This window comes from Microtus pennsylvanicus, chromosome 12 (genome assembly GCF_037038515.1).
Source record: "Microtus pennsylvanicus isolate mMicPen1 chromosome 12, mMicPen1.hap1, whole genome shotgun sequence".
NCBI lineage: Eukaryota > Metazoa > Chordata > Mammalia > Rodentia > Cricetidae > Microtus > Microtus pennsylvanicus.
In genome coordinates, this window is record NC_134590.1 from 29921697 (window position 1) to 29949077 (window position 27381).

General features: G+C 40.8%; 1 protein-coding gene across 2 annotated transcripts in view; it reads left to right on the forward strand.

The window, feature by feature from the left end:
- Positions 1-27381, forward strand: part of Corin (corin, serine peptidase) — a 187364-nt gene that overhangs the window by 152064 nt on the left and 7919 nt on the right. For both annotated transcript variants that reach the window (XM_075943133.1, XM_075943132.1), the window contains exons 14-19: positions 2566-2679; positions 4409-4519; positions 5584-5713; positions 13410-13523; positions 15926-15975; positions 16127-16301. In XM_075943133.1, coding sequence (XP_075799248.1) covers positions 2566-2679; positions 4409-4519; positions 5584-5713; positions 13410-13523; positions 15926-15975; positions 16127-16301 — 694 coding nt within the window. The remainder of the gene's footprint in view (positions 1-2565; positions 2680-4408; positions 4520-5583; positions 5714-13409; positions 13524-15925; positions 15976-16126; positions 16302-27381) is intronic.

Genomic DNA, 27381 nt, shown 5'->3' on the forward strand with positions numbered 1-27381 from the left:
TATTGTGTTATTTTGCCCTGGGTTTCTGTGTCTTTTTCTGCTTCTTGTATACCATGAGAAGAGCAGGCTTTCCCTCTAACACTGAATGCTTACTTGGTGCAGGCCTGATATCAATAGAGCCAATCTTAGTATATTGTCTCAGTGATGAAAAGGCGAACACACACACACACACACACACACACACACACACACACACACACACACCACAGTGATTCACTGTCTTACTTATAACAACATTAAAAAAAAATTTGGTGGGGGAGAAATCAGGAGTTCAGTTCAGGTAGGGCCTGTCTCTATCATGGAAGCCTGTTTCACAGAGCAGTCTGCTCAGTGAATAGTATTTAAGTTAACAAGTCATTCCAGTTTTCCTGGGACCAGTGGGGTTCTTGGAACAAGGAACATCTGGTGCCTGACCTAGGAAAGTCCTGGGCACATCAGGACTCGGTAACTTACCTGTCACCATCCTCCTCTGCTGTGCCTTGCTAGTCCTTCTGCGCTGCATGACTGCTGCTCTGACAACCACTGCCGTTTGGTCTCATTACCTAAAGCTGCATGGCGTGTCCAGCTAATCCATATCTGTTCTTAGAAGTCCTCACTTTTCCTTTAGAATGTACATTGAACACAGACTTACATCAAAAGTGTCACTTTGCAGACAAAGTGGCTTCTTCACACAGAATGCTATCTTCCCCATGACAAATGCCATGACCTCCTTTCATTTCGTTTCATCTATTCTCACCATCTGCGCCCCCTAAAAGGTGTTTGATCACACAAACTTTTCTAGCAAAAGAAGATGTACGAAAGGAAACATTAATGCTCACAGAATACTCACTTAGGGTTTGAGAATGCAGACAAACAGTAGATAATGAATGCCTCCACCTCTTGTTGTTCGTGAGCGTACACTACAGAAGGCCTTATGCGGAGGGATCTGCTCCTGTGCTTGTTTTTATGTTAATCCCTCCCAAGAGTACAAATCATCATCAATTCCAAAGGTTTTCTTGCATCAGGCTCCTTTCTCTCATCCCCCACTAACGTAGTGCTTTCTCCAGCAACAACACAGTGAGACCTTCTGTATTTGCTCTGCTCCCTGGTGGAATGAGAAGTTTAGGCTGTGGGAAAGGAACGGGGGCCTGTGACAGATTTCAGGATACATTTTGAGTCTCTAGAGGGCACTGTCTTCAGAACGTTGCACTTAGGGTTGGCTTCCTCTGCTAGCTGAAAACTCCAAATATCTTGACCATGAGTTCTCTGAATCCATGTCTGGACCTAGAACATTGCAGATGCGTGGCCAGTGAAGGACTCTCGCCACTTACTTCTCATATCTTTGGTTGATGAAAGACTCTAAATCTAATTTGAGTTTAGTGAAATTTCTACTCCGCTGGAGTATTTTGATTCTTGTTTGGAATGACTATTTTTAACAGTGAGATTTTTTTCTTGTAATGGATTCCAAGAATCCTAAATTAATCATCCATGATATTTCTCTGAGTTCTTTGTCATAGGTCTGATGAGAAATAACATTTTTGAAGAGTATATTTATTTGGTCATTGCTTTGAATTTTAGATATCTTAAATTATATTTTCCTGGGAACTAGAGTCTTTTGTTCTTTAGATGAAATGAAGTTGAATTTGAGTTAACCATGCTTCAAGGGTCTACCATGTGCTAACCACTGTTCTAGGAGAAATGACTGGCATCAGCCAAGTCAAGGGAGCCCTTGAATTTGAGAACAGCCTTGACTACACAGTAAAACCATCTCAAAACCCACAAACACATAACAGTTTAAAACTATGAAATCATTTCTTTCATACCCTCACAGCATGGTGAGGACCATGGGTCTTCTGGGGGCATCTAGTACAGTAGAATCTTGGCATATCTTAGCTGATATTTAAACACATTGCACTTAAACCAAATGATATGTCGTAAGTGTAGTTGAACTACTTGCTCCATGGGGGGTGGGGTGGGGTGGTAATTGAAGTTCAAGTTGTAAACTCACAGTCTTGATCTTTTTCAAATTATTTCTGTTTTCCATGCTAGCTGATGAGGTAAATATCTGACCTTAGGTATCTGGCCACCAAAATACAATGGTTTGCACCTGGCTCTTTGTAGGCACTTAGCATATGAGGAGCCTCTTTTACAAAAGATACAGATGGCCCCTCAGTTTGTAGACTGAAATTACACTTTAAGATTGCACACTTTTACGTCTCTAGGTTTTGGCATATTTGCTTAAAAGCATAGCTTGCTTTATAGATGCCTTGCATGCTGGCAAGTTGACTCCGAAAGCAAAAGGAACAACTCAGGAAGGATGCTAATGCAGAGCTGCTTTTTGCCTTTTTTCCATTTCCCATATGTTGATTTGGATCTTCTGCTAGAAGTGCTGTTCTGTTCGTCATGCAGAATGGGAACTACTGGATGTTCCAACTCTCAAAACCTTGTTCATAGTAACCACCAATGTCCAAACTCTTCAAGAAGGAATCATGCCTTCGTGCTGAAGTTTCCCTTTTTACCTTATTTGATTAAATGCCATTTTCAACTGTGCATCTATCATGAATGGCTTTTTTCTTCTGTTTCCAGGTTGCAAAGAGAGAGATCTCTGGGAATGTCCAGCCAATAAGCAGTGTCTGAAGCACACATTGATCTGTGATGGATTTCCAGACTGCCCTGATAGCATGGATGAAAAAAACTGCTGTAAGTACCTTGAAGAATTTGTTAACAGAGTTTTTCATCTTAAATACTCCTTGCCTCACTTTAATATAAACTAAAAATTTGGAAATACATATCAAAATTTTCAGTGTGTTTTTTAGTTCTTCAGATAAGATTTTGTCTATGAAGGTATTCCTTCGTATTCCAAAAAGACAAATGTCTATAAAATACATATACATATTATCCTAACAATATGGAAAGATTAAAATACCACCCAGCATCCAAAAAATGGAAGACATACAATGTAAAACAGAGAAACACAGTTTGACTTAGATCCATTACATATCTTTAGTTGATGAGGTAGTTGGTTTCCTGTTAGTTAAACGGATACCCGAGGGAATCAACTTAAGAAGTTAGGTTTATTTTGGCTCAGAATTTGGGATGTTTCAGGCCATTTTGTAGACTCATTCCATTTGAGCCTGTGGCAGGAAAGCATATCACGGAGGAGAGGAAGCAGCAAAGATGCAGATTAACCTCAAGACTGTGTATTAGAAGAGAGTGAGAAGAGGCGGTGGTCCCTCTGGCTCCCTCAGGACACGCCTTCACTGACGGCACCCTCAGACCACTTAAGTAGCTCTTCAGCTTCCCAATAGCACCACAGGCTGGAGACCAAATCTTCAAGAGTGGGCTTCAGAGAACACTTATCCCAAACACATCAGCCGAATAATAGAAAATATTCAGTAATATGTGCATTGTTGTCCTGCATTTTCTAAGTAAATATGCATATATAAAAAAATCAGAGGATCATAAAAAGTTTACACTTATGATGGTAGGATTGTTTTGTGCTTTTGAAATCTTTTATGTCTGAATGATATGTAGCCATGATCTTTAGAACTAGTTAAAAATTTCCTAATGTTACAAGTAACAGAAAGCTCAACTTACCCTAACCAAAAATGAAGACGTTTATTGTTATGTGAATCATACATGTGTTATATTATTATAGTAAAAGTCGTGCAAAGTGAATTCATGAGGCTATAGTGGGAATGCATCACCTTGTCTGTGACTCCTTTATTTTGACCTCAGGCTGGATGGTCAAAAGCCAAGGGCATCTGGGTGGGTGAGCTGCCTTGGTCACATTCCATAGGTGGAAGTGGGGGTTGTGCTCCTAGCTCTGGAATATCACTGAGGGATTCCCTGTGGGTCCACACTGGGCAGAGTCACAGCAGGTAGCCAGGGGCTTTTGCGTGGATTACGAAAGACATTCAGCACAGACACTCACAGCATAGTCCCAGTCAGGGATTAGAAGCTGTCTGCTCCAGTCTGGCCTAGTTCCAAAGCTAAGTAAGGCACACGGCCTGGCAGGCAGAGTTTGGGTGGATGCTATTTTGTAATGCATAAATCATAAAACCATAGACCAAGGGTCTCTCATGGAATCACGTTTAATCCTGGACCGATAATTACTCTCAGATAAGAATAGTCGGAAAAATGCCATGACGATGTTAAACTAATCAAGATCTTCCTCTGGGACTTGGGATGGCTGGTATGAACCTGGACTAAATCAGGTTTCCTTTTCACGGAAGGAAGAGGGGAAATGAATGCTAAATAGGCAATCAGGGAGATTTACTATAATTTTAAAAAATCCGAAAGAGATTTATACGTGACTCAGAGAGTAATTTAATAGTGGGACCCCTAAAAAGCCGTCTAGCTACGTGAACAGAGTTTGCTTTCTTCCCACAAACATTTCCCTCTTCTTCCTTCTTGGTCCCCCTGCCAGCATTTTGCCAGGATGACGAGCTGGAATGTGTCAACCATGAGTGTGTGCCACGTGACCTGTGGTGTGACGGAAGGGTCGACTGCGCAGACAGTTCAGATGAATGGGACTGTGGTAAGCTCCTGCTCGCTGCCATCTGCCCTGTATTCACATGCCTGTCAGCCATTTAAGCGAAATGAATCCTAAATTACTTTACGGGTTTTACCAGCCAAGTTCATCTATTTTGTTTGCCTGTTTAAAAGTTGACAGTGGTGATTCATGGGTGCTATTTCTACGTAACAAAATCATTCCCCCTCAAGTTACTTCTCTGTTTGAAAAGTCTATATTCTATGTATAACATTCTGCATTCCAGTGTTTGGAAGCATGTCGTTTTTAGACTTGGATTTTATTTCATCCCTCAAATTCAATAGTGCTGATTAATCAGTCATTCTTGGATCATTTACATCCCCCGGAAGAGGATCTGAAAGTGGTCTCTTCCTCAGCTCTGTGTCTTGCCCCTCATCCAGATGCAATTTCCAGCCATGGGCAGGACTTGAAGGCATCTCAGCTATTGTGGCAGCTGTGATCTTGATTTTCTGATTAATCCCCTCATTCCGCACTCATCACTCCTCTCCTTCATTTGGCTTCTACCTTCGTCTTTTGCATCCTCTGGCCAAGTCGTGAATTTCATGTGGGCTGTGTTCAGGTACACGGTGTTCCTCAGATGAACTGCGGCTGACCCAGTGCAGGGGCTAGGGTCTGAGCACATGCCACGTGAACCCTAGATTAGCACCAACCTCACGTGCTGCCATTTCCCAATGCTGAAGGAAAAAAATGCATGGAGTTTCAAATAGCTCCTTGCAATTAGTTCTGCTAATCCCTGGGTAAGTTCAAGGCACCTGGGACTCTGCCTCTGCCCACCTTCTAATTCATAAAGGAAGGTCTGGAACTGCCTGTCTCTTTCAATGGAGTCTGCAGGGCTTTGAAAGCAGAGAACAGAACGAATTCCCCCCCTTTTTCCCCCCGTCTCCTGTCACATTGAGGGAACAGTGGTTTGCACAAAATGGGTCAACCTCAAATTGTTCTCAACTAAAATAAACATGAACGAGTGCATGCAATCACAGCAAAGGCATACGAACTTCTGCTCCTCAGGAGAAGGAGTGTTTTTAATTAGGCTTTCTCGCATTTCCCCCCCTCAGTGACCCTCTCGAAAAACGGGAGCTTCTCCTCATTCCTGGCCGTCCACAGATCTGCGACAGAACACCACGTGTGTGCCGACGGCTGGCAGGAGGCATTGAGTCAGCTGGCCTGCAGGCAGATGGGTTTAGGGTAAGGTCAGTAGTTTGTAGCACTGATGAGTTTCTCAGAGGGCTTCGTGAACCTAAGCAGTAATATCTTCCTTATGATGGATGGAGAACCGGGAAATAAGAATCGTCTAAAGCCCTGGAAATGAATCTGGCGTGAGGAACTTATTTAATTCTAGGCACCTGCTCTGTAGAGTGTGGGCTGCAGATCTGTTACGTTGAAGCCTCGAAAGTAAATGAAGTAACTGTATTTTAAGCACTTCTGAAATGGAATACGTTCACTATTTATAAAGCGTTCAGATGGTCTCCTCTGTGGAACCTGGATGGAAAACTCTTCATGCCCCTCCTCGAGGTTACTGAAAATTTCTTTTTAAGCAGCACACACTTTTTTTTTAAGGAAGAGTTGAGAAATAGAAGTCAAAGCTGCTGGTATTTCTATTTATCCTAAGTTACAGGAAATATGTGTCAAGGAAAAGACCACTCTGGCTTCTACGTTCCCAGGCTGAAGTGGATGCTCTGAAAGGCAGAAGCACACTGTTTAGTTAGGCGTTCTGCTTCAGTTCCTTCTGCAAGGAAAGCCTTCATCTGCGCTGTCACCAAACACCTATGGGATGTATATGCACATGTATCTGCTGTGGGACTTAGCTGGCATTTTGATTTGTTATGGTAATGATATATGCGAGATTTTAGTGTAAATATAGGAATGAGAGAAATAAAAGATAAAGGAGCCTTGAAATTCTAGTCTTAAAAACCGGAGTTGATGGCATTTCCCGGGAGCCACAGAGCAAATGAAAACTGTTTACAATAACGAGCCATTTAACTCAGAAACTAGCTGCATGTTTTCGCTACCCCAGCTTGAAGATCGTATCACGGCTAACATCTTGAGCTATTTTCTTCCATGTAAAGACCCACATCTTTGGAAATCTAAGTAACTGGTGCTATTTATAATAATAAGAGAATTTTAATCTTTTCCAGCATTAGAAATAAAATTATAGCTGTCGTGATCCATTAAAATCCATTAAATTATTGTGTTCAAATGAAATGGGATATGATTTTGATTAGATAAATGGAAGCCCCCTGGAAATTGCTTAACTTGGGTCTCTCACCGAGACCTAGGGGTATTTCTTAATATGAAAATTCAATTAAATAATGAGACCAGCTCTATTGGGAGTTCCGAGGGTAAGTCAGACCTGCAAAGACTTCCAACCAGAGCAACAGTTCCGAAAGCCACCTTAAGCGGAACTGTTGAGCTGCAAACGGAAGGGATCTTGTTTGAAACGTCTCTCTGTCTTCTTTCGTATTTCTTGCATATTGGATTTTTACTAAGCTAAAATGTGCACACCAAGTGTGAGTATTTCATTTGCAGTTGGTTTATGCTCTCAGTGTTGCATGGCTGTCTCCGTTGCCTCTGTCTAGTACGTTTTTATTACCGCAAAGCAAACTATGCGCCCAACTGTCCTCCAGAACCGCAAATCACTCATGTATTTTTTGTCTCTATGCATTTCACTACCATTCTGGATATTTTAATTTGGAAGCATACAGCTTGTGATCTTTTTGTCTAGATAATATCCTCAAGCATCTGTGTTACAGTGTACACCAACTCTTCATTTTTGTTCATAGCTAATACTTCCAGTGTTATACCATGTTCAATTATCCCTTCAAACATTTGGGTTGCTTCTATTTCTTTTTTTAGTGAATATGAGATTTTTTTAAATAATTTCTTTTTTACCGGATATGATATTGAATATCTTTAATTTCAACAGCCATGAAGCAGAGACAAGAGGATTGCTTCTGGTTTGAAGTCATCCTGGTGTGAGCTTCACGGGCAGCTAGATCTATAGCGGTACTCTGAACAAAAGTTCACTTATTCCATCTTCCATGTTTTATCAACTCCATTTTGTTTTGTTTTCATTTTTGTTTTTTGAGACAGAGTTTCTCTATGGACAGCCATGGTTGTCCTGGAACTCTCTTGAATTCACAAGGCTAAGTGTTGGAATTAAAGGCATGCCCCTCCACAGCCCAGCTAATTTTTTAACTCTGAAAGTGAAATGTTAGTATTTTAGATAATAGATGTGTTTTTTTTCATTTTTGATAACTTTATTTCACTGAGAGGCAGGGAGAATCTAAGGTCGAAATATAGCTGAAAAGCTATAATTATTGACTGTATTCATGTGTAAATGAGTAAATAGCATCAGGTCGTCTAAGACTGGCTTTAGGTACACTTTAGTGGCTCATAGAAATACAGAGAAACAGAAGAGGGAAAGAATGAAGATAACGGGCAGGGAACGTCATGTTCCTGGTGCAAAGATGGCCTGCTCAGAAAGCTGCTGTTTCCTGGGTCTCTAGAGACCACCTGCGTTGTACAAATTCATACGCCTGCTACTGGTGCCTCAAACAAGCTCTAAATAACCTCGTCTTTGAGTCACAGTCATTGATCACAATGTCTTTCCAGTCACAGTTGGCGGTCTCCACGCCAGGCGGGAAGGGAAGGAGGATGGCTTTCCAGCTTCGTTTTTAGAACGGAGTGCTGCGGCCTTCAGTGGCTGGCCAGTAGCTTTTATACATACCCTGCATCAAAAAGTTGAACCTTAGAAACCCACCCTTAATTAGTTCTGCTCATCTTCCACCTTCTCTTTTCATTTTGTGGAGTATGTGCTTATGAGTATGTAGAGGATGCAAAGGGGAGCATCATCACTGGGTAGGAGGAAACATGGCATAGTAGGAAACACATTTGGGAGAACAACACAGGACATAAGATAGGCTTCATTTTCATATTTGACAATGGTTCACAGAGCAGAGTTCATGAAATTTTTTATTAAAGTACAGAAGAAGAAATAGTCATTTCTAATCTTTGAAAGGATTCATTCCGTGAGCACAGATTGAAACCAGCGCTGTAATTTAGCATCTAGAACCAACTCACCCTTCTCCTAAGAAAGGTGTTTACTGACTTCAGTAGGTCTAAAAAGACCTAGTTCATAAACTCATTTCTATGCCGAATTAGTATTTTCAGGAATGAAAATATTTCTTGTAGAGGCAGTTGATTAAAAAGATGTTCATGGGCTTCTTTTTTTCAGACTCGGATTCTGTTGTCCATTTCTTAGAGCAAAAATGGCAGACCATAACTGTCCAAGGGAAAAGATTTGGTGTTTTGTGTTGAACATGAAAACTTACTGTCATCTGTCGGTTCTTCCAGGGTTCTCCCTGGGCTGGAAGCACAATGTTTTGCTGGTTAGACAAAGGTATAAATCAAGCTCCTGGGGTCTTTTGACAGTATATTGACTTCTACTTACAGTATCAAAAACATATGCGCATGCACTTTATGAACAATACAAATCAGAACTTACTCTGACCTCTAATCCTTGGCAAATGCAGCTTTAAGACATCTGGCATTTGAGGATAAGTTTAGGGGATGTGACCTCCCATGTCTCTTGGCTCCATAAGCTCTATCTCTACAGAACTAAGTTCATCTGGAAACTGTGTCTTGGATCTATTTGACTGGCAGAATTTCTTTATGGAGTTAGCTGTAATTTGAATTTTTTGGCCTTAATCTTTTAAAGTTAATCAAAAGAAAAAAATCATCCTTTTGGAGAATGTTTCTATATTTTGGGCAAAGACACCATCTATTATATTACCCAGTAGTCTCTAGTGTTCTCTGCTGGGATTAATGCTGTCGTTGCCTCCTGGGGTTTACTCCCTGGGAAAGAACTGTTTACTTCAGGATGGTTGCCTTACTCTCATGAAACTTCAGAGCTCTGTGTTCACTGCAGCTGAAAGTCCAGCCCAGGATACTGTTCTCAAGCATATTAACCCTGGATAAGTAGGTCATGGTGGTCCCAAGGTTTCAAAGAATGGCATATAATTTGCTTATCCTAAAAGCCACCCTTTCCATTCGTAACTGCAATGCTTTTGCAATATTCACAAAGTTATATAGTCTATACTGTCTGATTACAAAGTGCTTTTATTAGCTTCAGCCCATTCTACCTCACCCCAAAACACATGGCTATTAGCGACCAGTTTTCATTTATTCCTCCTCCAGGACCTGATGACTACTAATCCATTTTCTGCATCTGTGGGTTTTTCTACAGAGCACATTTCCATCAGCAGAATCATATAATATCTGCTATTGTTTTTCACTTTTTCCATTTAGCTTAGTGTTTTCCAGGTTCATCCGTATTGTTGATTTATGATGCTGCAATGAATTGTCACCTGTAAGCTTTTACACAAGCATACATTTCAAGTTTCTTGGGTAGTAATACTTATAACTAGAGTTACTATAGCAAATGGTAACATATTTAATTTTTAAAGAGCTGCCAAACTCTTTTCCAAAGGGGCTATGCCATTTCAGACTCCTACCATCAAGGTATGAATTATGATTCCTTCATATTTTTGTCAACTCTGATTGTTAAGTAATTGTTTTGCTAGTCATCCTAGTGGTAATGTGAAAATATTTTCACTGTGATATTGATTTGCACTTCCATAATTGCTAATAATGTTCCACACATTTGTTAAAAAATATTAGTCTTTCACTTCTGCCTTAGATTTCCAGAAAAGATAGAATTCTTTATTCCTAAGGATTCATTCTTTTCATTTTGTTGTATTAATGTTTGCTTACATATATGTCTGTGTACCATGTGTATGCTTGGTGCCCATGGAATCCAGAAGAAGGCATGGGAACCCCTAGAATTGGAGTTAACAGACGGTTGTGAGCCACCATGTGAATGCTAGGACTGACCTAGGAGTCTTCTGCAAAAGCAGCAAGTATTCATAACCACTGAGTCAACCCTCCAGCTCTAGATTTCTTTTTATTATTAATTATTTTAAAAAGTCATGTATGTGTATAATATAATATATTTTGATCACATTCATTCATCATTGCCTTCTTTTGTGTTTATTGAATGGGGAAAATCTACCCTACGTAACAATCCAAGGGTTTTTTACTTCTTGAAAAAATTGCCTACAGTACTGAGTATATGTTTGTTGGTCTAAACAGAAGCCACATGAAACAGGCCATGGAGTGCCATGACCTTCACATGGCAGCTTTGGGACCTTTCTGATAGCCTTGTGGTGTATACTTGGGGAGTTAAGTTCTTTTACATCCTAAAATGTTGGTAGCTAAATGTCTAGGTGCAAAGAAAATCTAGGCTTCAATGGCTGTGTTTGTAGTGCTTCTTAGACATTATATTTTGGGTAAAAGAGAGTACTTTTTTTTAATTCTTCCATTAGACTACTGGTATCATCTTTGGGAAAAACAAAACTAAACAAAGTATTCCTGTAGTCACAAGCACAAATGTTTATGTTTATGGTCGCTCATGGTAAGCTCTGTCAGGAATCTGGATATGTATTAGCAAACTGGATTTCAGAGCATGTCAGTTGAGGCTGTGAATAGTTTATAAAATTAAGTGGCAACTTCTCAGCGAGGTAGAGAAAATCTCCGTTATTAACAGCGACGAACAAGGCAGGAGCTCAAGTTAGTCAGATTCGCTTTCTCTCGTGTTGCATTTGGCTGAAAACAACTCATCATTAAAAATAGATCCCCACCAGTGCTTATCAAATAACAACCAGCTTCCCTGAGTTCTCCAGAAGCAAATACTGTTCAGCGCCAGCCCTCCCCCTTCTCGTCTCGACCCCAGTTGTGAACCATGGAATGCAGGAGCAGGAATTTATCTTGCTCCGTACAAATCTCCTAGGATATCAGCTTCCCAGAGGTTAGAGCATTGATTTGGACATGGCTGTGAATGAGAACAGGGCAGATAAGAACATGGTACAACTTCAGTGGCCTTCAGCAGTTGGCCCAAGAGGACTTGAGTTATTTCTACTCGAAATTGTTACATAGCCGCATCTTTTCGAAATGTCACCGCACAGCTTCTGGGGATGGCTTAATTTCTGACCTTAGGTTTTCGTCATGTTGTCTTTAAAAATTACCTCCAAGTCAGCAGCAACATGCTACCTTCATCTCAAAACCATCTTTTTTTTTATTATATTACAATCTAGATAGAAAGTTCATTTCTTTTATTCTAGCATTTTATAAAATATCAGTCCCTGTTATACTTTACCAATCTTCAAGCACCCCCTACTTCTTCACTAGATATTAGACATTGTGGTCTGATTACTGATGTTCCAGCACTCTGAATTGCTTCCAGCTAGGGCAGCTTTCTTCCTGGAATTCTGATCACTAGACCTTCGCCTAAACCCCCAACGCCATCATCATGATTCATGACTCAGCTCCTACATGGATGACTCAGACGAGCTTTCTGACTGAAGCGGCCTTCACTCTACCACATTTGATGTCGTCTTTTTTTGACGTCCTTGCTCAGGGCCCCAAATAACTTTTGAAAACAAGCTGTAGTCTATTTCTCTCACTGAAACGATAGCCTCTAATTTCTTGTTTCAATTTCCGTTTATCCTTGCTAACTCATAGTTGTCCATTTTAATGTTCACTTGGATGCATCAGCGATTTAAACTCTCTTAAAGTAACATTTGTTTTTGAGTTTCAAACCATCTGGTAGCCAGCAGTACCTGTTTGAACACAACTGGCTAACTCATTTTAGAAACATAAGTCAAGTTTAATTTTAGCATCCTCCCTTAAATTTTTTACATTACCCCAAAGGCAGCATGCAAAGGACTGTGTAGATTCCTAATGGCAGGGCGCAGTAATCCTTTGAAATAAAATATTCCAGTTAATGACCCTGGTAGGTAAATGGCAGGCAAACCATTTATCTACATTTCCCCTCTCCTTCAGAACACACTTCCCTTGCTTCTCATGTTCCTGTTTCGCTATCCATTTATCCCTGGGAGACAAACTAGTGCTAACGTCTATGAATGGGACTTGACTTATTGGCCGAGGTGAAGGTACATTGATCAAAACCAGATGAAAGCCCCTCACTCCCAGGCTCTTGTGAGCAGCATGGAGATGCTTAACATTCTTCAGCAAGATCTGTTTCTGTCAGACCTGGGGGAATCTTCTTTTCTTTTCGGTCACAATATTGATTGAGTGTTTGGTTTATAGCCGTGAGGAAGCCAGTCCCCGACTTGCAGGAAAGTCAGCTGAGGGCGAGCAAACCATGACTTCATCTTCTTCTCTCCCTTGCTGCAAAAAGAAAGGGAGATGAGAAATCTAGAGCCTCCAGGTTACTTAGTTCCACAGCACCAGGTTTGGAAAGATGGGCACATCTCTTTAGAGAGTTTCTCTGTGTAGCCCTGGTTGTTCTGGAGCTCACTCTGTAGACCAGGCTGGCCTCAGACCCAAAGATCTGCTTGCCTCTGCCCCGCAAGTATACCACCACTGCCCAGCACACTTATAATTTTAACATATGTAAGTCGTAATTGGCCTTTGATTTTCTGTATTTTGGGGCCTTGGTATGTTTCAGGATCACAATGAAGAAGAAACGAGACAGAAAGATGAACTTCATTGTTTCTGTTTGGTTTCTGCTTTGTTAGGTTTTGGAAGTTTTTCAGATGTTAGAATTCTAACACCTCATCATGTTCAAATGTCAACAGAGAGACTGACTGAAGTAGCTCGGTTTTAGTTTACTTTTACTAACTCCCTCCCCATTTGCTAATCATGCTCCATTCCAAATTCTCCCAAATGAATTTCTTTTCTTGAAATACTGATTTACAATGTGAAATATATGTATTTAAAACAAATGGGTCTTAAATGATAATAATGCCTGTACAAAGATCATTATACTTTGAATATTTACCCAGCATTTGCCTTGTATCAGAGAACACGCTGTGACTGAGCTGATCCAAGGACAGGAAAACCAGACCTGGCTGAGGTTGCACTCGAACTGGGAGAATCTCAATGGGACCACCTTGCAGGAGTTGCTGGTACACAGGTAAGCACAGATCCACAGCAGCCATATGTATATACATATGGAACAAGGGCTGATCAAGACTATTTTCTCTATTTTTAACATGAAAACACTCAAATTTGCCACACCAGTAAATAACTTTCACAGAACATCTGTTAATCTTTAAATGTCAACATTAATTTCCTCTTCATAGATAGGATTAACTTGGGAAAATGTCGCATTTAATTGGAACTAGTGGAACTATTAATGTATTGGGGGGAAATTTGACATCTAAGCTCAAGTCTTTAAATATCTTGTTTTGAAATGAACTCTCATAACTGGGTTCCCTATCGTTACTATGTGGGACTGACTGGTTAGCAGGAGGAATTAAATGAAAATACTAAAAAGTTAGAATTTGAGAAAATAATCAACACAAAAAAACTAAAGTCATGTTGCCTTGAATGTCTTCCCCTCGTAAGTGATGACGTATTAAATAAGTTGGTCTCCTTTGATTATTGAGGCTGTAGGAGGAAAGTAAGTGGAAGGAATGGATTCTTTTTTAAAGATTTGTTTTTCCTCTGTGTACCTGGGTGTGTAAGAGGATATGCATGAAAGTGTAGGTGCTCTCTCATGATGCCAGAGGTGTCAGGTTCCCCGAACTCCTGTTGTGAATTCTTAGTACAGAAATCAGGTCCTTAACAAGAGTACTACATGTTCTTAACTGCTGAGCCACCTCCCAGGCCTCCTCCTTTTTAAAAGATTTACTTTGATTTTTAATAAGAGCATTTTGTGGTCCTGGACTTGAGGCTAAAGTTTCACGCAAGCTAAGCAAGTACTCTGCCACTGAGCTGTATTCCCAGCCCAAGGAATGAATTCTTTTAGACACTTATTGCATTGCAGGCACTTATCCAGGTTTTGTTATCTAGTTGACTCATTAATTTCTTACAATAAACTCCTAAATTATAATTACCTTATTTTAATAGCTGAGGAAACTAAGGGTTAGATTTAAGAATCTTTAAGCAACTATACCAAAGGCCACAGCCTATACAGAGTAAGTATGATAAACTCAAGTTAATTTGTATGACTTCAAAACCTAAATGCTAGGTAGATCACCTTTAAGAACCCCAAAGAAAACTAAAGGTGGCCCTTTGTCCCCCAGAAAAATCTTAAGGTTTCTATATTGGACAAACTTATTTTCAAATTCCTTAATATTTGTCAAAGGAAGTATTTTTTTCCAAATCAGTGACCTAAATCTTTCAACGCAATGGTGCTCCTCTAAGCTGGGTGTGGAAAAAGCCCTTTAGACCAAATAAATGAATGAATAACCATTCACTTTGGGGGTTTGTAGACCTGGATCACTAACTAAATGTGTTATTATATAGCAAGTTTAGTACAAGGAGTGGGGTGGGCAATCTTTGTATCTTACCCAGAAGTCATAATTTTAAAAAATAAAATAATTCACAACTAATTTTTGAATGTCATTTTTGCACTATGTTCAGAGCTAGTCTCAGAAAGGGTAGAGATATAAATGAAATGAAAGAGTTGATCCCAACATATATCAATTGAGTGCGCTCAGAGGTTTGAAGGCAGCGTATACAATCATTTCAGATGTCAAGGGTACAAGGCTTAGAGAGATAGCTCAGTTGATGAAGTGCTTGCTGTCTAAATACAAAGACCTGAATTTGGACTCCTGGTATTAATGCTAAAAAGATCTGGGAGTACACATAATCTCAGTACCAGGGAGACAGAGACAGGAGAATCACTGGGGCTTGCTGGGTAGATGCTCTAGTCAGGTTAGTGAACTGTAAGTTCAGAGATCCTGTCTAAAAAATGTAGTGAATGACTAAGGAAGTTACCAACTAAAAATGGTCACTAGTCTTTGTATACAGAAGCATACATATGCACATGCACACATACAAATACATGCATATGCATGCTAGGCTACCTGGGATTATATAGAACAAACACAAGTTCACCTTTTCCTGTCACTTCTTCCTAGACCCATGGTTTAACCTTAACAGTCTGGGCAAGATGTTTTTCTAGTCTAAGTGTCCTATTCCTTTATCTTCTATTTTAAAGTATAAAGTAATATTTTATTCTTCTCAGTCTAAATCTCAGGCTTTTTTGGGGTGGGTGTGGGGGAGCTTATCCGACATGCTCATCCTTCACCATAGATTCTAACTATCAAATAAAATGATGTAAGAAGCTTCCTGATAAGAATTTCTCTTTCCACAAATGTGATGTCTTGTTGGGATAAATGTGTGTATTCTCCCATGGAAGGCTCTGACTAATACCTGTGCCCTGAGAAATCTTGCAGTAAGACAACTGTGCTCAGAGTCTGAACGCCCCTGACAGTGGACCCTGTGTTGCCTGACTTTGATAACATGTTTAACGTAAACGCCAAGCATGCAATTTAATATTACAACATTTTATGTTTCCAAACCTAGGCAGTCCTGTCCAAGCAGAAGTAAGATTTCCCTTCTGTGCACTAATCAAGGTGAGACTGGTGGTTTGTCATGGGACATGGCATTAATTGAACCGTGCTGGCTCCTGGGAAACAGGACCATTTATGCATGACAACCAGAGCTCAGAATCTACTAGGTTTGGTGAGGAATGAATCACGGACTGTGGTTTCTGCTCCTTGTTAGACTGTGGCCGCCGTCCTGCTGCGCGCATGAACAAGAGGATCCTTGGGGGTCGGACTAGTCGTCCTGGGAGGTGGCCCTGGCAATGCTCTCTGCAGAGTGAACCCAGTGGACACATCTGTGGCTGTGTCCTCATTGCCAAGAAGTGGGTTCTCACGGTCGCCCACTGCTTTGAGGGGTAAGCTGGACTCTTATTTTTCTCCGGATCTTATTTGTTGCTTGGACATTCTCAGTGGCATATGTACAACTCCTTGAAGTCATCAGTGCAAATATCATAGTCGTTCTCCTTCCCGGGTCTCTATATGTGGACATCTTCCTGCCCTTTTCGTCTTTTGCTCACTAATGGCCAGTTCTAAATGGTGCTTAGAATGTTTGTGCTAAGGAGGGAGGAGGAAAGTGAAGAAGCTCAGTAGCCTGATTCCCACGCTCAGTTCAGCCTCTGGACATCTTAAGTGTGTTATACATATGTGAATATACGTGGAAATGGTTTGTTTGGAAACTGCATAAGTTGAGATGAACAACTCGTAGGTAGTTTGGGAAGTAGAATTAAAGGTACAATATTTGCATTAGGTTTCTCAGAGTCAAAGAACCAAGACTTTGTCCCAACAATTTTCCCGCAAGCTTTGTGTGGGCTAGAAGTGAGGAAATCTATTTGAAGCCTTAGGAACCATGCCCGGCAGCAGCTACTACGACTGAAGAAGTGTATGCATCTTTAAAAGCTATTGCTGTAAACACGCATTGTGCATTTCTCCCTGCCAGTGTGGTCTGAGGGTGTGTGTATTTCCTGGCATTGTTCAGTCCTTCCACACTCCCTTTCTGTGACTATCTTATCATCCTGAAGGTAACCGCACAGAGCCTGGTGAGCCTTTCTCCATGGCTCTAAACACATGCAGTTGTTCCCATGGTGACACTGTTGATTTTCACAATTTGAAATGACGCTTTGTACGTTGTTAAAACTTTTCTGGCAATATACCATGGGCATCCCCCTAGGTCAGTTCTTGTGACACTGTTATATTGTTTTTGAAGCTAAGTACTATTCTGTATAGGCTTATCATGCATTTTCTCTTAGTCTCCAATTGATGAATATTTGACATACTTTCATAATAATGCTGGGGGGAACTGCTTCTTATACAAAACGTGTCTCCTATGACTGCTGTTGCTTCTAGAGGAGCGTGTGAACACACTTAGCTCCATATTAGGATTGCAGACATGTATACTTGCTTTGCTCCTTGAGGAAATTAGTAGAAGACATTTTTTTAAAATGAGATTATAATATAGTTCCATTACTCCCTTTTCTCCCTCTGGACTCATTTATATACCCACCCTAACTCTATTTCAGATACACGGCTTCTTTTCTTTTACTTGTTCTTATACACACATATGCACATATACACACATGCACACACTTGCACACACACACACACACACACACTCCTAAATACATAAATAAAACTTGCTTAGTCTACAGTGTTACCTGTATTTCTATGTTTTTGGGACTGACAGTTTAATATTGGATAGTTAATTGGTGTGCTCTTCCCTAGGGAACACTATTTCTCCCATTCTCAGCATTTCATAGTTGCCTATAATTTCCCTCTCTAGATGTGGTGGTTTGAGTAGATATGGTCCTCATAGACTCATGTGTTTGAATTCTTGGCCATAGGAAGTGGCACTTCTAGGAGATATGGCCTTGTTGGAGGAAGTGTGTCACTGTCGAGGCAGGCTTTGGGGTCTGCACAAGCCATTCCCAGTGAGACAGACTCCTATTGCCTGAAGATCAAGATGTAGAACTTTCAGCTCCTTCTCTAGCACCATGTCTGCCTGCACACAGCCATGTCATGCAACATGGTAATGGACAAAACCTCTAAAACGCTAAGCCACTCCCAGTTAAATGTTTTTCTTTACAAGAATTGTCATGGCCATGGTGTCTCTTCACAGTAAGACTCCGACTAAGACACTAGGGTTGAGGTCTCCTGAACTCCTCCCCTCCCATCCACGTCAGTATGTTTATTAGTGTTGCCATTGCTCAGGTCATTGGTCAGCCATACTTAGGAGACTTCATGGGTATAACTTCTCTGGCATTTCTAAGAGACACAATCCATAGCAATTCCCTGATTTTCTGACTCTTACAATCTCTCTGCCCCCTATTCTACAATGATCCCCGAGCCCTCGGTGAATGAGTTATACTGTAGATGTGTCAGTTGAGGCTGGGTTCCACAACTCTGCGTTTGTTTGCTTGTAGTTTTCTGTAACCGTCCCTGTCTGTTGCAAAGAGAGGTTTCCTGGATGAGGTACGAGAAAGACACTTATTTGTCTGTAGAAGAACAAAGCTTTAGAATGTAGTTAGGGTTTGTGCTGGTTTAGAAAAGAGGTGGTTCTAAGTTTTCCTCCAAGATTTATGACTTCGCTAGTCCTAAATAGTTGGCTGGGTTTGCAGGACCAGACATGACTTCTCTCTTGTTGAATGGGTCTTCAGTCCCATCAGAGAGCTGTGGTTACTGCCACAGGTTGTGCACTACAATGATCCCCTTAGAGCTCTTGTCTCTCACTGGACATTGCTGTGGTTCACAGGTAGGTAGGACTGTTGATTGTCTTCCTTCTGTAGAGATTCTCATGTCACTTTCTGATATTACAAAAGCTAATCTTTCAAGTCAGATCCAGAACAAAGCCCTATGAGTATGCCCGAAGCACATGGTCGTCAACCTCTGGGGTTGGGGGATTAACTAAGGGCAATAAAGTTTTGGGAATCTTGTGGACAGCCCTGACCAAGAAAGATGACAGACATTTAAACTTGTATTCTTTTTTGTCAGTATCTTCTTTTTATTATTTTTTTATTTTTTCCTTTTTTTATTCATTTTTTTTGAGCTCAATATTTTTCTCTGCTCCCCTCCCTACCTAATCCCCTCCACCCTCCAACCCTCCCCCAAGGTCCACATGCTCCCAATTTACTCAGGAGATCTTGTCTTTTTTTACTTTCTACTTCCCATGTAGATTAGATCTATGTAAATCTCTTTTAGTGTCCTCATTGTTGTCTAAAGTTCTCTAGGACTATGGTTTGTAGGCTTGTTTCCTTGCTTTATGTTTAAAAACCACCTATGAATGAGTACATGTGATAATTGTCTTTCTATGTCTGGGTTACCTCACTCAAAATAATGTTTTCTAGCTCCATCCATTTTCCTGCAAAATTCAAGATGTCGTTATTTTTTCTGCTGTATAGTACTCCATTGTGTATATGTGCCACATTTTCCTTATCCATTCTTCAGTCGAGGGACATTTAAGTTGTTTCCAGCTTCTGGCTATGATAAACTATGCTGCTATGAACATAGTTGAACACATGTTTTTGTGGCACGATTGAGCATCCTTTGGATATATACCCAAAAGTGGTATTACTGGGTCTTGAGGAAGGTTGTTTCTTAATTTTCTGAGAAATCGCCACACTGACACCCAAAGGAGTTGTACCAGCTTGCATTCCCACCAGCAATGCAGAAGTATTCCCTTTTCCCTACAACTTCTCCAGCATAAATTGTCATCAATATTTGGTGTGGGAGAATTGTCTGTATTATGTCAATCATGTTTTAAATAAACGCTGATTGGCCAGGCAGGAAGTACAGGTGGGTCAACCAGACAGGAAGTAGAGGCAGGGCGATGAGGATAGGAGAATTCTGGGAAGAAGGAAGCTCCCTCCCCAGTCCTTTCCAGATCACAGAAGAAGCAGGATGTGACCTGCCCTGCTGGGTAGCTAACATAGATAAGAATAATGGGTCAATATAAGTTATAAGAGCTAATACAAAGTCTGAGCTAATGGGCCAATCAGTTTATCATTAATGCAGACTCTCTGTGTGATTTTCTTTGGGGCTTACCGGCTGTGGGAACTGGGCAGGACATAAACCCCAATAAACCGGCCCCCATGTTACAAGTGTTTTTGATCTTGGCCATTATGACATGTGTAAGATGCAATCTCAGAGTTGTTTTGATTTGCATTTCTCTGATGGCTAAGGATGTTGAACATTTCCTTAAGTGCTTTTCAGCCATTTTAGATTCCTCTGTTGAGAGTTCTCTGTTTAGGTCTGTACCCCATTTTTTTTATTGGATTATGTGTTCTTTTGGTGACCAATTTCTTGAGTTCTTTCTATATTTTAGAGATTAGACCTCTGTCTGATGTGGGGTTAGTGAAGATATTTTCAAATTCTGTAGGCTGTCGTTTTGTCTTGTTGACCATGTCCTTTGCTTTACAGAAGCTTTTCAGTTTCAGGAGGTCCCATTTATTAATTGTTTCTCTCTGTGTCTGTGCTGCTGGGGTTCTATTTAGGAAATGGTCTCCAGTGCCAATGCGTTCAAGTGTATTTCCCACTTTCTCTTCTATAAGGTTCAGTGTGGCTGGCTTTATGATGAGGTCTTTGATTCATTTGGACTTGAGTTTTCTGCATGGTGATAGATATGGGTCTATTTTCATTCTTCTATGTATTGATATCTAGTTAAACATATATTCTGAATACTTGACAAGTGATGGTAAGATGAAAAATATGTGATAAAATTTGATGACTCTATTGGGGAAAAATATAAGTATCAAATCAGTACCTTTCCTTCTCTTGAGAATTTTCATATGTGAGACCCAAAATGATTAGAGGAGTTTCCAGAGTATGTCTGGAAACACACTGTGATGTTATTGCTCTAGAAGATGCCAGATGTTTCCAGATGTCTTTTCCAGCTCTGATTTGTAGCCCACAGTAAGCAGAAGAATACACTAGCAAAGCACATCCTTCAGTGGTGATTACCTAAATGAACCCACGGCTCTTCAAGGGAGCAGTTCTCCTGATGGGTTTATTAATCCAAGTTTATGGACGGCTCTTGTCATTCCCACACATGCTGTCCAAGTTCTCTCTTGTACTGGAGGATCCATACAGCGAGGAGGGAAGCTTGCAAGGCGTATGTTTATAATTCATGACATGAAGATGGTACCAAAAACCTTGGAGAAATATTGTGGAATACAAAATTTTACAACTGTCAAGAGGGGCCTGCTCATCTGCACAGGTTAGAGACTGCCAAACTTCAAGCTTTTGCTTGACTATGTGCTCATAGCCTAATTCTGCTTTATGGTCTCTCCAGTGGCACCACAGCCTTTCAGAATGTTTAATTGTCAGGCACATTCTCTGCTGGGGCCATCAGTTGCTGCAATTATTGGGATTTTACTTCATATCCTGATCCCCTGCTTTGGCAAGGCATAACATGCTCCATCTGTGGGCTTTTTCATCCTGCCTCTTTTAATTACGTTTGCGGGAAAGAAAAGACAATTTGCCTTGCATTTCCACGGAGAGGTATTTAAAATTACCAAATAACAATTAAAACCAAGAGACACTAAGTTGCCCAGATCAAGCCCCATATGCCCCAATACCAGTTCTGCTTCAAAGGCTGTGAGGAGGAAAACAAGTTTGACATTCAGTGACGACCTAGCAGGCGATTGCCTCCCTTCTTCCACCCTTGAAAGACTGGAGGATGAACTTCCTGGGCCAGCCCACAGTGAGGAATGATCAAAGCTTGTATGCTAAGCTGTGCATCCCCAAACTTTAACTCTGTCATGTCACGTGTGTCTTGATTTCTACCACCCTAGCCAGTCCAGAATTTTGGTTGTGCGTCTGCCTTTCTGCCCATATTACCCAGCATCCTTTCTCTTCCCTCGACATTTAGAGTCCCACAGGTCCAAAGAACATCTGTGCTTTGACAGGATCTTCAACATTTTCAGCCCTGATCTTTCTGCCAGATACAGCAGGAAGGCCTCCAAGGTAAAGGGCTCATTTTGTCATTTCTTCTTTTGTGTACTTAAGAAAGACACAAAGCACAACTCAAAACAAAAGAAAACAAGGGAGAGGATGATGATGATATGTCTGACTCTCAGCATTATTTGTATCTTTAATAATCCCTGAGAATTTTTCCATCTAAGTCAGGGAAACCCCTCTTAATTGTCACAGAACAAATCAGACCCTTAATGTCCTAGCTCTCCTGATCTGAAGGTTTTATAATTCACCCAGAAAGGGAATTCCTGAGGGCTGTGATGTGTCCTCAGGGTTGCCCCTTCATCTTGGTGCTTATGAACTAGGTCAGTCATTCACGATTTATTTTTCCATTTCATCTTCTGGCAGGATTTGATGCATTCCCATCAGTATAAGTGTTCATGATCACAGAAATTCTCGGCTCTGGCCTCACATCTCCCCTGTGGGACTATTCTCAGCATTATTAAAGCGTATGCAAATGTGGCTTTGAAAACTTCTGGGTGACTGGAACCTGGCTCCATGCTCCCCATTGCCCTGTCTCCTATAGAGTTATTCCAATCTCCTCTCTAGAACAACAACAACAACAACAAAGTCTATGATATAGATAGGAGTTGGCCTGAATTACCAACCAATCACCATAGTTTCTGAAGCTTCCTTTCTACTTTTGACTGTTGATTAAAAGGAAGCTTTAGGCAAATTAAGTTTGGCAAAGTTTTATCAGAAGAAGAGTCACTGGGCATTGGGAAGCCTTCAGAAGCAGAAGAGATAGAGATTTACTGTTTCCAGTGCCATTGCTTCCTATTCCAGCACACCACACCTGGGACAGAAGGTTGCCCATTGCTGGAGAACATTATGCACCTGACTGCTAATGGAGCTCATGCCACATGTATGACCCTGAACCTCACATCAGTATCTAACTAATGCAGTGGACACCTTTACAGTAAAGTCCCTTTTCACCCAAAGAGACAGTAATTATTTGACACTTTTATCTCAACAAATCTCCATTATCCTCTACTGATATTACCTATATATCCTGAATAATATAGATATCATTCTGTCATATCTTTCATCTTGTCTTATCCCCAGTACCAAAAATTTCCTTGTGTCTCTAGTCTTTTTTTTTTTTCAAGACAGGGTTTCTCTGTAGCTTTGGTGCCTGTCCTGGAACTAGCTCTTGTAGACCAGGCTGGCCTTCAACTCACAGGGATCTGCCTGCCTCTGCCTCCCAAGTGCTGGGATTAAAGGCGTGCACCACCACCGCCTGGCTGTGTCTCTGGTCTTATTTCCTGCTTTGCCTTTATTTGTGGTGGGTGATGCGCCCCTTCTGATTAAGAACAATCGTGTTCCTTCACCCTTCATAGACTTTACTCCTGACAGTACCGTTCCTCCATGCATCAGTTTATCCCTGGGAGCTGCTTCGTTCCTTCCACATCTGTGCCTCAACACCGCTGACTTAAAAGCCCCTCTCTTTCCTTCATTTCCATCCTCACTGTTGCTCCATTTTGATCACTGTCCACCGGAAGACTCCTAAAATATCCGCTATAGTTATCCTGTCTAGCTAAGAAATGATGCTTACTGGAGCTTGGTAATGCACGCACCTTGCCAAATCAGTAGGGAGTTTTCAGTTTTAGTGATCAGCTAGAAGATCAGTAGTCTCTCGCCAACTCTTCCCAAATACTGAACTGCATATCCATTCAGTGGATAAAGCACACACGCTCCATCAGATAGGAGATGAATTTTACGGGTATTATCTGCAAATCATTTTCGAATGGAGAGGTGGAGGCAGTGAGAGTTGTAGGCAGGAGGCTCTGCTTGGCTGTGGTTATCTATCAAGATGAAATGAGCTGGAACAGACAGCGCTTTCCATGGAGGAGCCATTTTCACTTCCTACGTGTTTCTTTTGAAACACACTCCTACTCATTTCATGGCTGGGACTTTTGATAACGGCTGTAGTTTCACGCCACTCTGTGATAGGCTCCAATTTCACAGTGCTCAAGTCCATATGTAGTTAAACGTCAAGTGTTCAGAAGATTCTTGCTCCCCGCCCATTATTGTGACCACTTGTGATGGTAGAATACAGACGGTGAATGCTACTGTTTCTACTTAGCTGTACTGGCTTTGGGATTGTGTGCCTACATTATAATACCTGTCTTTTCCTTTCTTCCCTCCTTCCTTCCTTCTCTTCATTTTCTGTTTATTCTTTTGTCCATCCTTCCCATCTCAAAATCTTCTCAAATCTAATTGCTAAAGGTCACACACACACACACACACACACACACACACACACACACACACACATTTGCTTAAGCCCTTCTGTTAGTTTTTCTGGGCCCTTGCCCTACAGAGCGCTCTACTTTCTGTAATTTCATCCCTGGTGGCTGACTCCCATCACACCTGGAGGTATCTGCCTCTATAATCTGCTATCACATTACTTATGAAGTTTCCATCCACCCGATAAGCGTTTCTTCCCTAGTTCCTCAGTTGATGTCTATGGATGCTACTCATTGCTTCAAAGCTCAATAAAAAAATGTGTGGTGTAGGTGTTCCAATGGCCAGCATTCTGACCCCATTAGTTATGGTCACTATCTGTGACTTATGCAACTTTCCATTAAGTATTTCTATATACCTCTCATTTCTCTTTGGCTTGAAATGGTCTCTCAGTGGATTGGAGCTTGCCGAGTAAAGTAGGCTGGCAAGCAAACCCCAGGGATCCTCTGTCTTCCCCTTCCCAGCTGAGTTTACAAATGCGCATGACCACTCTTCTTCCCAGTGATAGTTCTAGGGATCTAATTCAGATCCTTGTGCTTATAAAGCAAGCACTTTGCCATCAGAGCAATTCTCTCAGCTCCTGGATCCGGAGAACTTTGGCATGACTATCACTAAAGATGGGGCAGGACTCTTTGATGCTGTTTTGGGGTTTGGCATCCAAATGGGAAGTACTCTTCTTTATGCTGTGGATTTTAAGGTCATGTACTTGGCTCTTTGTATCCCGATGTCCCCCATTAAATTTATAACCATGTCCTGTTTATCCATGTAGCCTAGAACTCTGCCCCATCTTCTTCCTCCTAGAGACAGGTCTGTCTCTGCCCTCATTCCTGTCTCCCTTTTCTAGCACACACTCGACATGTTCATACCATGGAAAACATAGTGTGAAAAATGATTGGTCTACATAATGAAATCAGTCTGCTATTTATACACGTCTCTTTGACCTCAAAAACCCCTTATCTGCTTTATTAGTTCTCTTTTTCCATGGCTGCGAAGGAAAAATATTGAAAAGCACTTTAAATTCCATATCATGTGCATAACAAAACAGAAAGGGATAATTCTGTCTACCGTTTCCTTTTCTTGTTCTTGGATATTAATACTGTGAGAAGACTAGGCTGTGTAGCAAGACTACTGAATGTAAGTTAATAACAGTTTTTGGTTTTACTGACCCCCACATTTTACTGTTAGGTTTAAATTAACCCCAATATAATTAATTAAGTACTTAATTTGATGTTATTTCATTTTATTGCAAATAATTAAGAATACTTAATTACTTTAAATATTGTTTATGACAAAAGCAGAAGGTGAATTGTCGTGGTAGTTAGAACTTAGTCATTGTGGTTCTGGGGAAAGAAGCTTCTAATGAGGCAATTAATAAATCAATCTGAAAAATTATTATTGATTTCATATGTCTTAAACAGCGCAATTCTATGAGAATGTGGTATTTCCTCAATGGTCATGTAGACTTACTCCTGTAGACTAGGGGAAAATGTGACAAAAGGGTGGATAAAAGGAGGAAAGCAGAAAGGATGAAAAGTGTACACTTTAAGTGACAGAAATATGTTATGAATCATAATTTTGTAGCATTATCTTGTCATGCCCACGACATAACACTTCCTCCAACTTATTATAGTCATTTCATGAACTAACCATCTTCCCTCAATCCTATAATTCATATAGGCAGAAGCCTTGCCTTTTTGCTTGATGTACTCTCTAGTATAATGCTTGGCTTAGAAACATTTCAATTTATCTGTATTTATTGAATCCATGACATCATTTTATAGGTTTGGCATTATTTTCTTTAAAACAAATTTTGAAAGTACAGAATGTGTGACTGTAGAGAGCTGTTTAGTGGAGTTAGGGCCAAGGATCTAATGGTACTGAACTAAGCTTGAATGTCAAAATCGACATCCTGTCCTATGCTGAGTTCCAGCTTTGACTTCCTCTCAAGTGATATGGGGGAGATGTCTAGGGAACTGATACTTCAATAGCTCTCCAAATGATTCCATGTTTACCCTGGCATGACAGATGAAATTGATCTACTCTACCTGATTTGACCAGAAGTTTGTGAGTGAGGAAGACTGGAAGAATGGTTAGTTCTTTGTTCCATAGTATAAGGGCGTGTGCACACAAAGGACAATCCCTTAACACTATTAGCCAACAAATAGCCACATCTTTGGCCGCCATCTACTCAGGACAACTAGGGTCTGTAAAAATAGGAGAGCATGAGTCCCTAAAAATGACTTTGACTTTGTTTACATGTTTGGAGTCTACTAATAATGCGTCAGAATAATTTAGAATAAGTACTTGTTAACAAGTGACTTCTAGAACCCACTCTTTGTCTGGCCCTATAAGGCCAAATAGATAAATCAATGAGTAAAACCAATAAAGTCCCTGTTAGAGTTGGAATCCAAAATGTGCCCCCTTTTCTGGTTATTTATTTATTTTTTGTCAACTTGACACAAGCTAGAGTTATCTTGGAAGAGGGACCTCAGTTGAGAAAATTCCACCATTAGATTGTTGTAGAGCATTTTTTCAGTTAATGATTGATGTGGGAAGGCCCAGCCCATTGTAGGTAGAGCCATTCCTAGGCAGGCTGCCCTGAGTAGTAGAAGAAAGTGAGCTGAGGAAGTCATGGAGAACAAACCAGTAAGCAGTGTTCCTCTGTGGCTCTGTTTCAGTTTCTGCCTCCAGGTTCCCACCTTGAGTTCCTGCTTTGGCTTCCTTTCTTCAATGGACTGTGACCAGAATTTAGGCCAAATGAACTCTTTCTTTCCTGGGTTGATTTTGGTCATGGCCTCTATACAGCAATTAAGCTAATCAACACCCCCCCCCCAACATTCGTGCTCCAGCTGGTGGTACTATATTGGAAGGCTATGGACTCATTAGGAGTTAGGGTCTAGAAGTGCATGGGGCTTTGACGTTTATAACCTGGGCACTGGTTGCTTTCTGAGCTTCCAAAATGTGAGGAGCTTTTCTATATACACACATGTTTACGACCATGCCTTCTCTACCATGGTGGACTGAAATCCTATGAAACTGTGAACCAAAACAAATCTTTCTTTGTTTGGTTAAGATGTGTGTGTGGTGTGGTCACATCTATGTGAAAGTGCTAACACAGTTCTTGTTTTCACTGATATAAAACTCTGTGGGGTGGGAGAGGGGAAGACAGGGATTAGACAGATAGATATATTATCATAAAATGTCATTGATATCCAGGAGGACCAC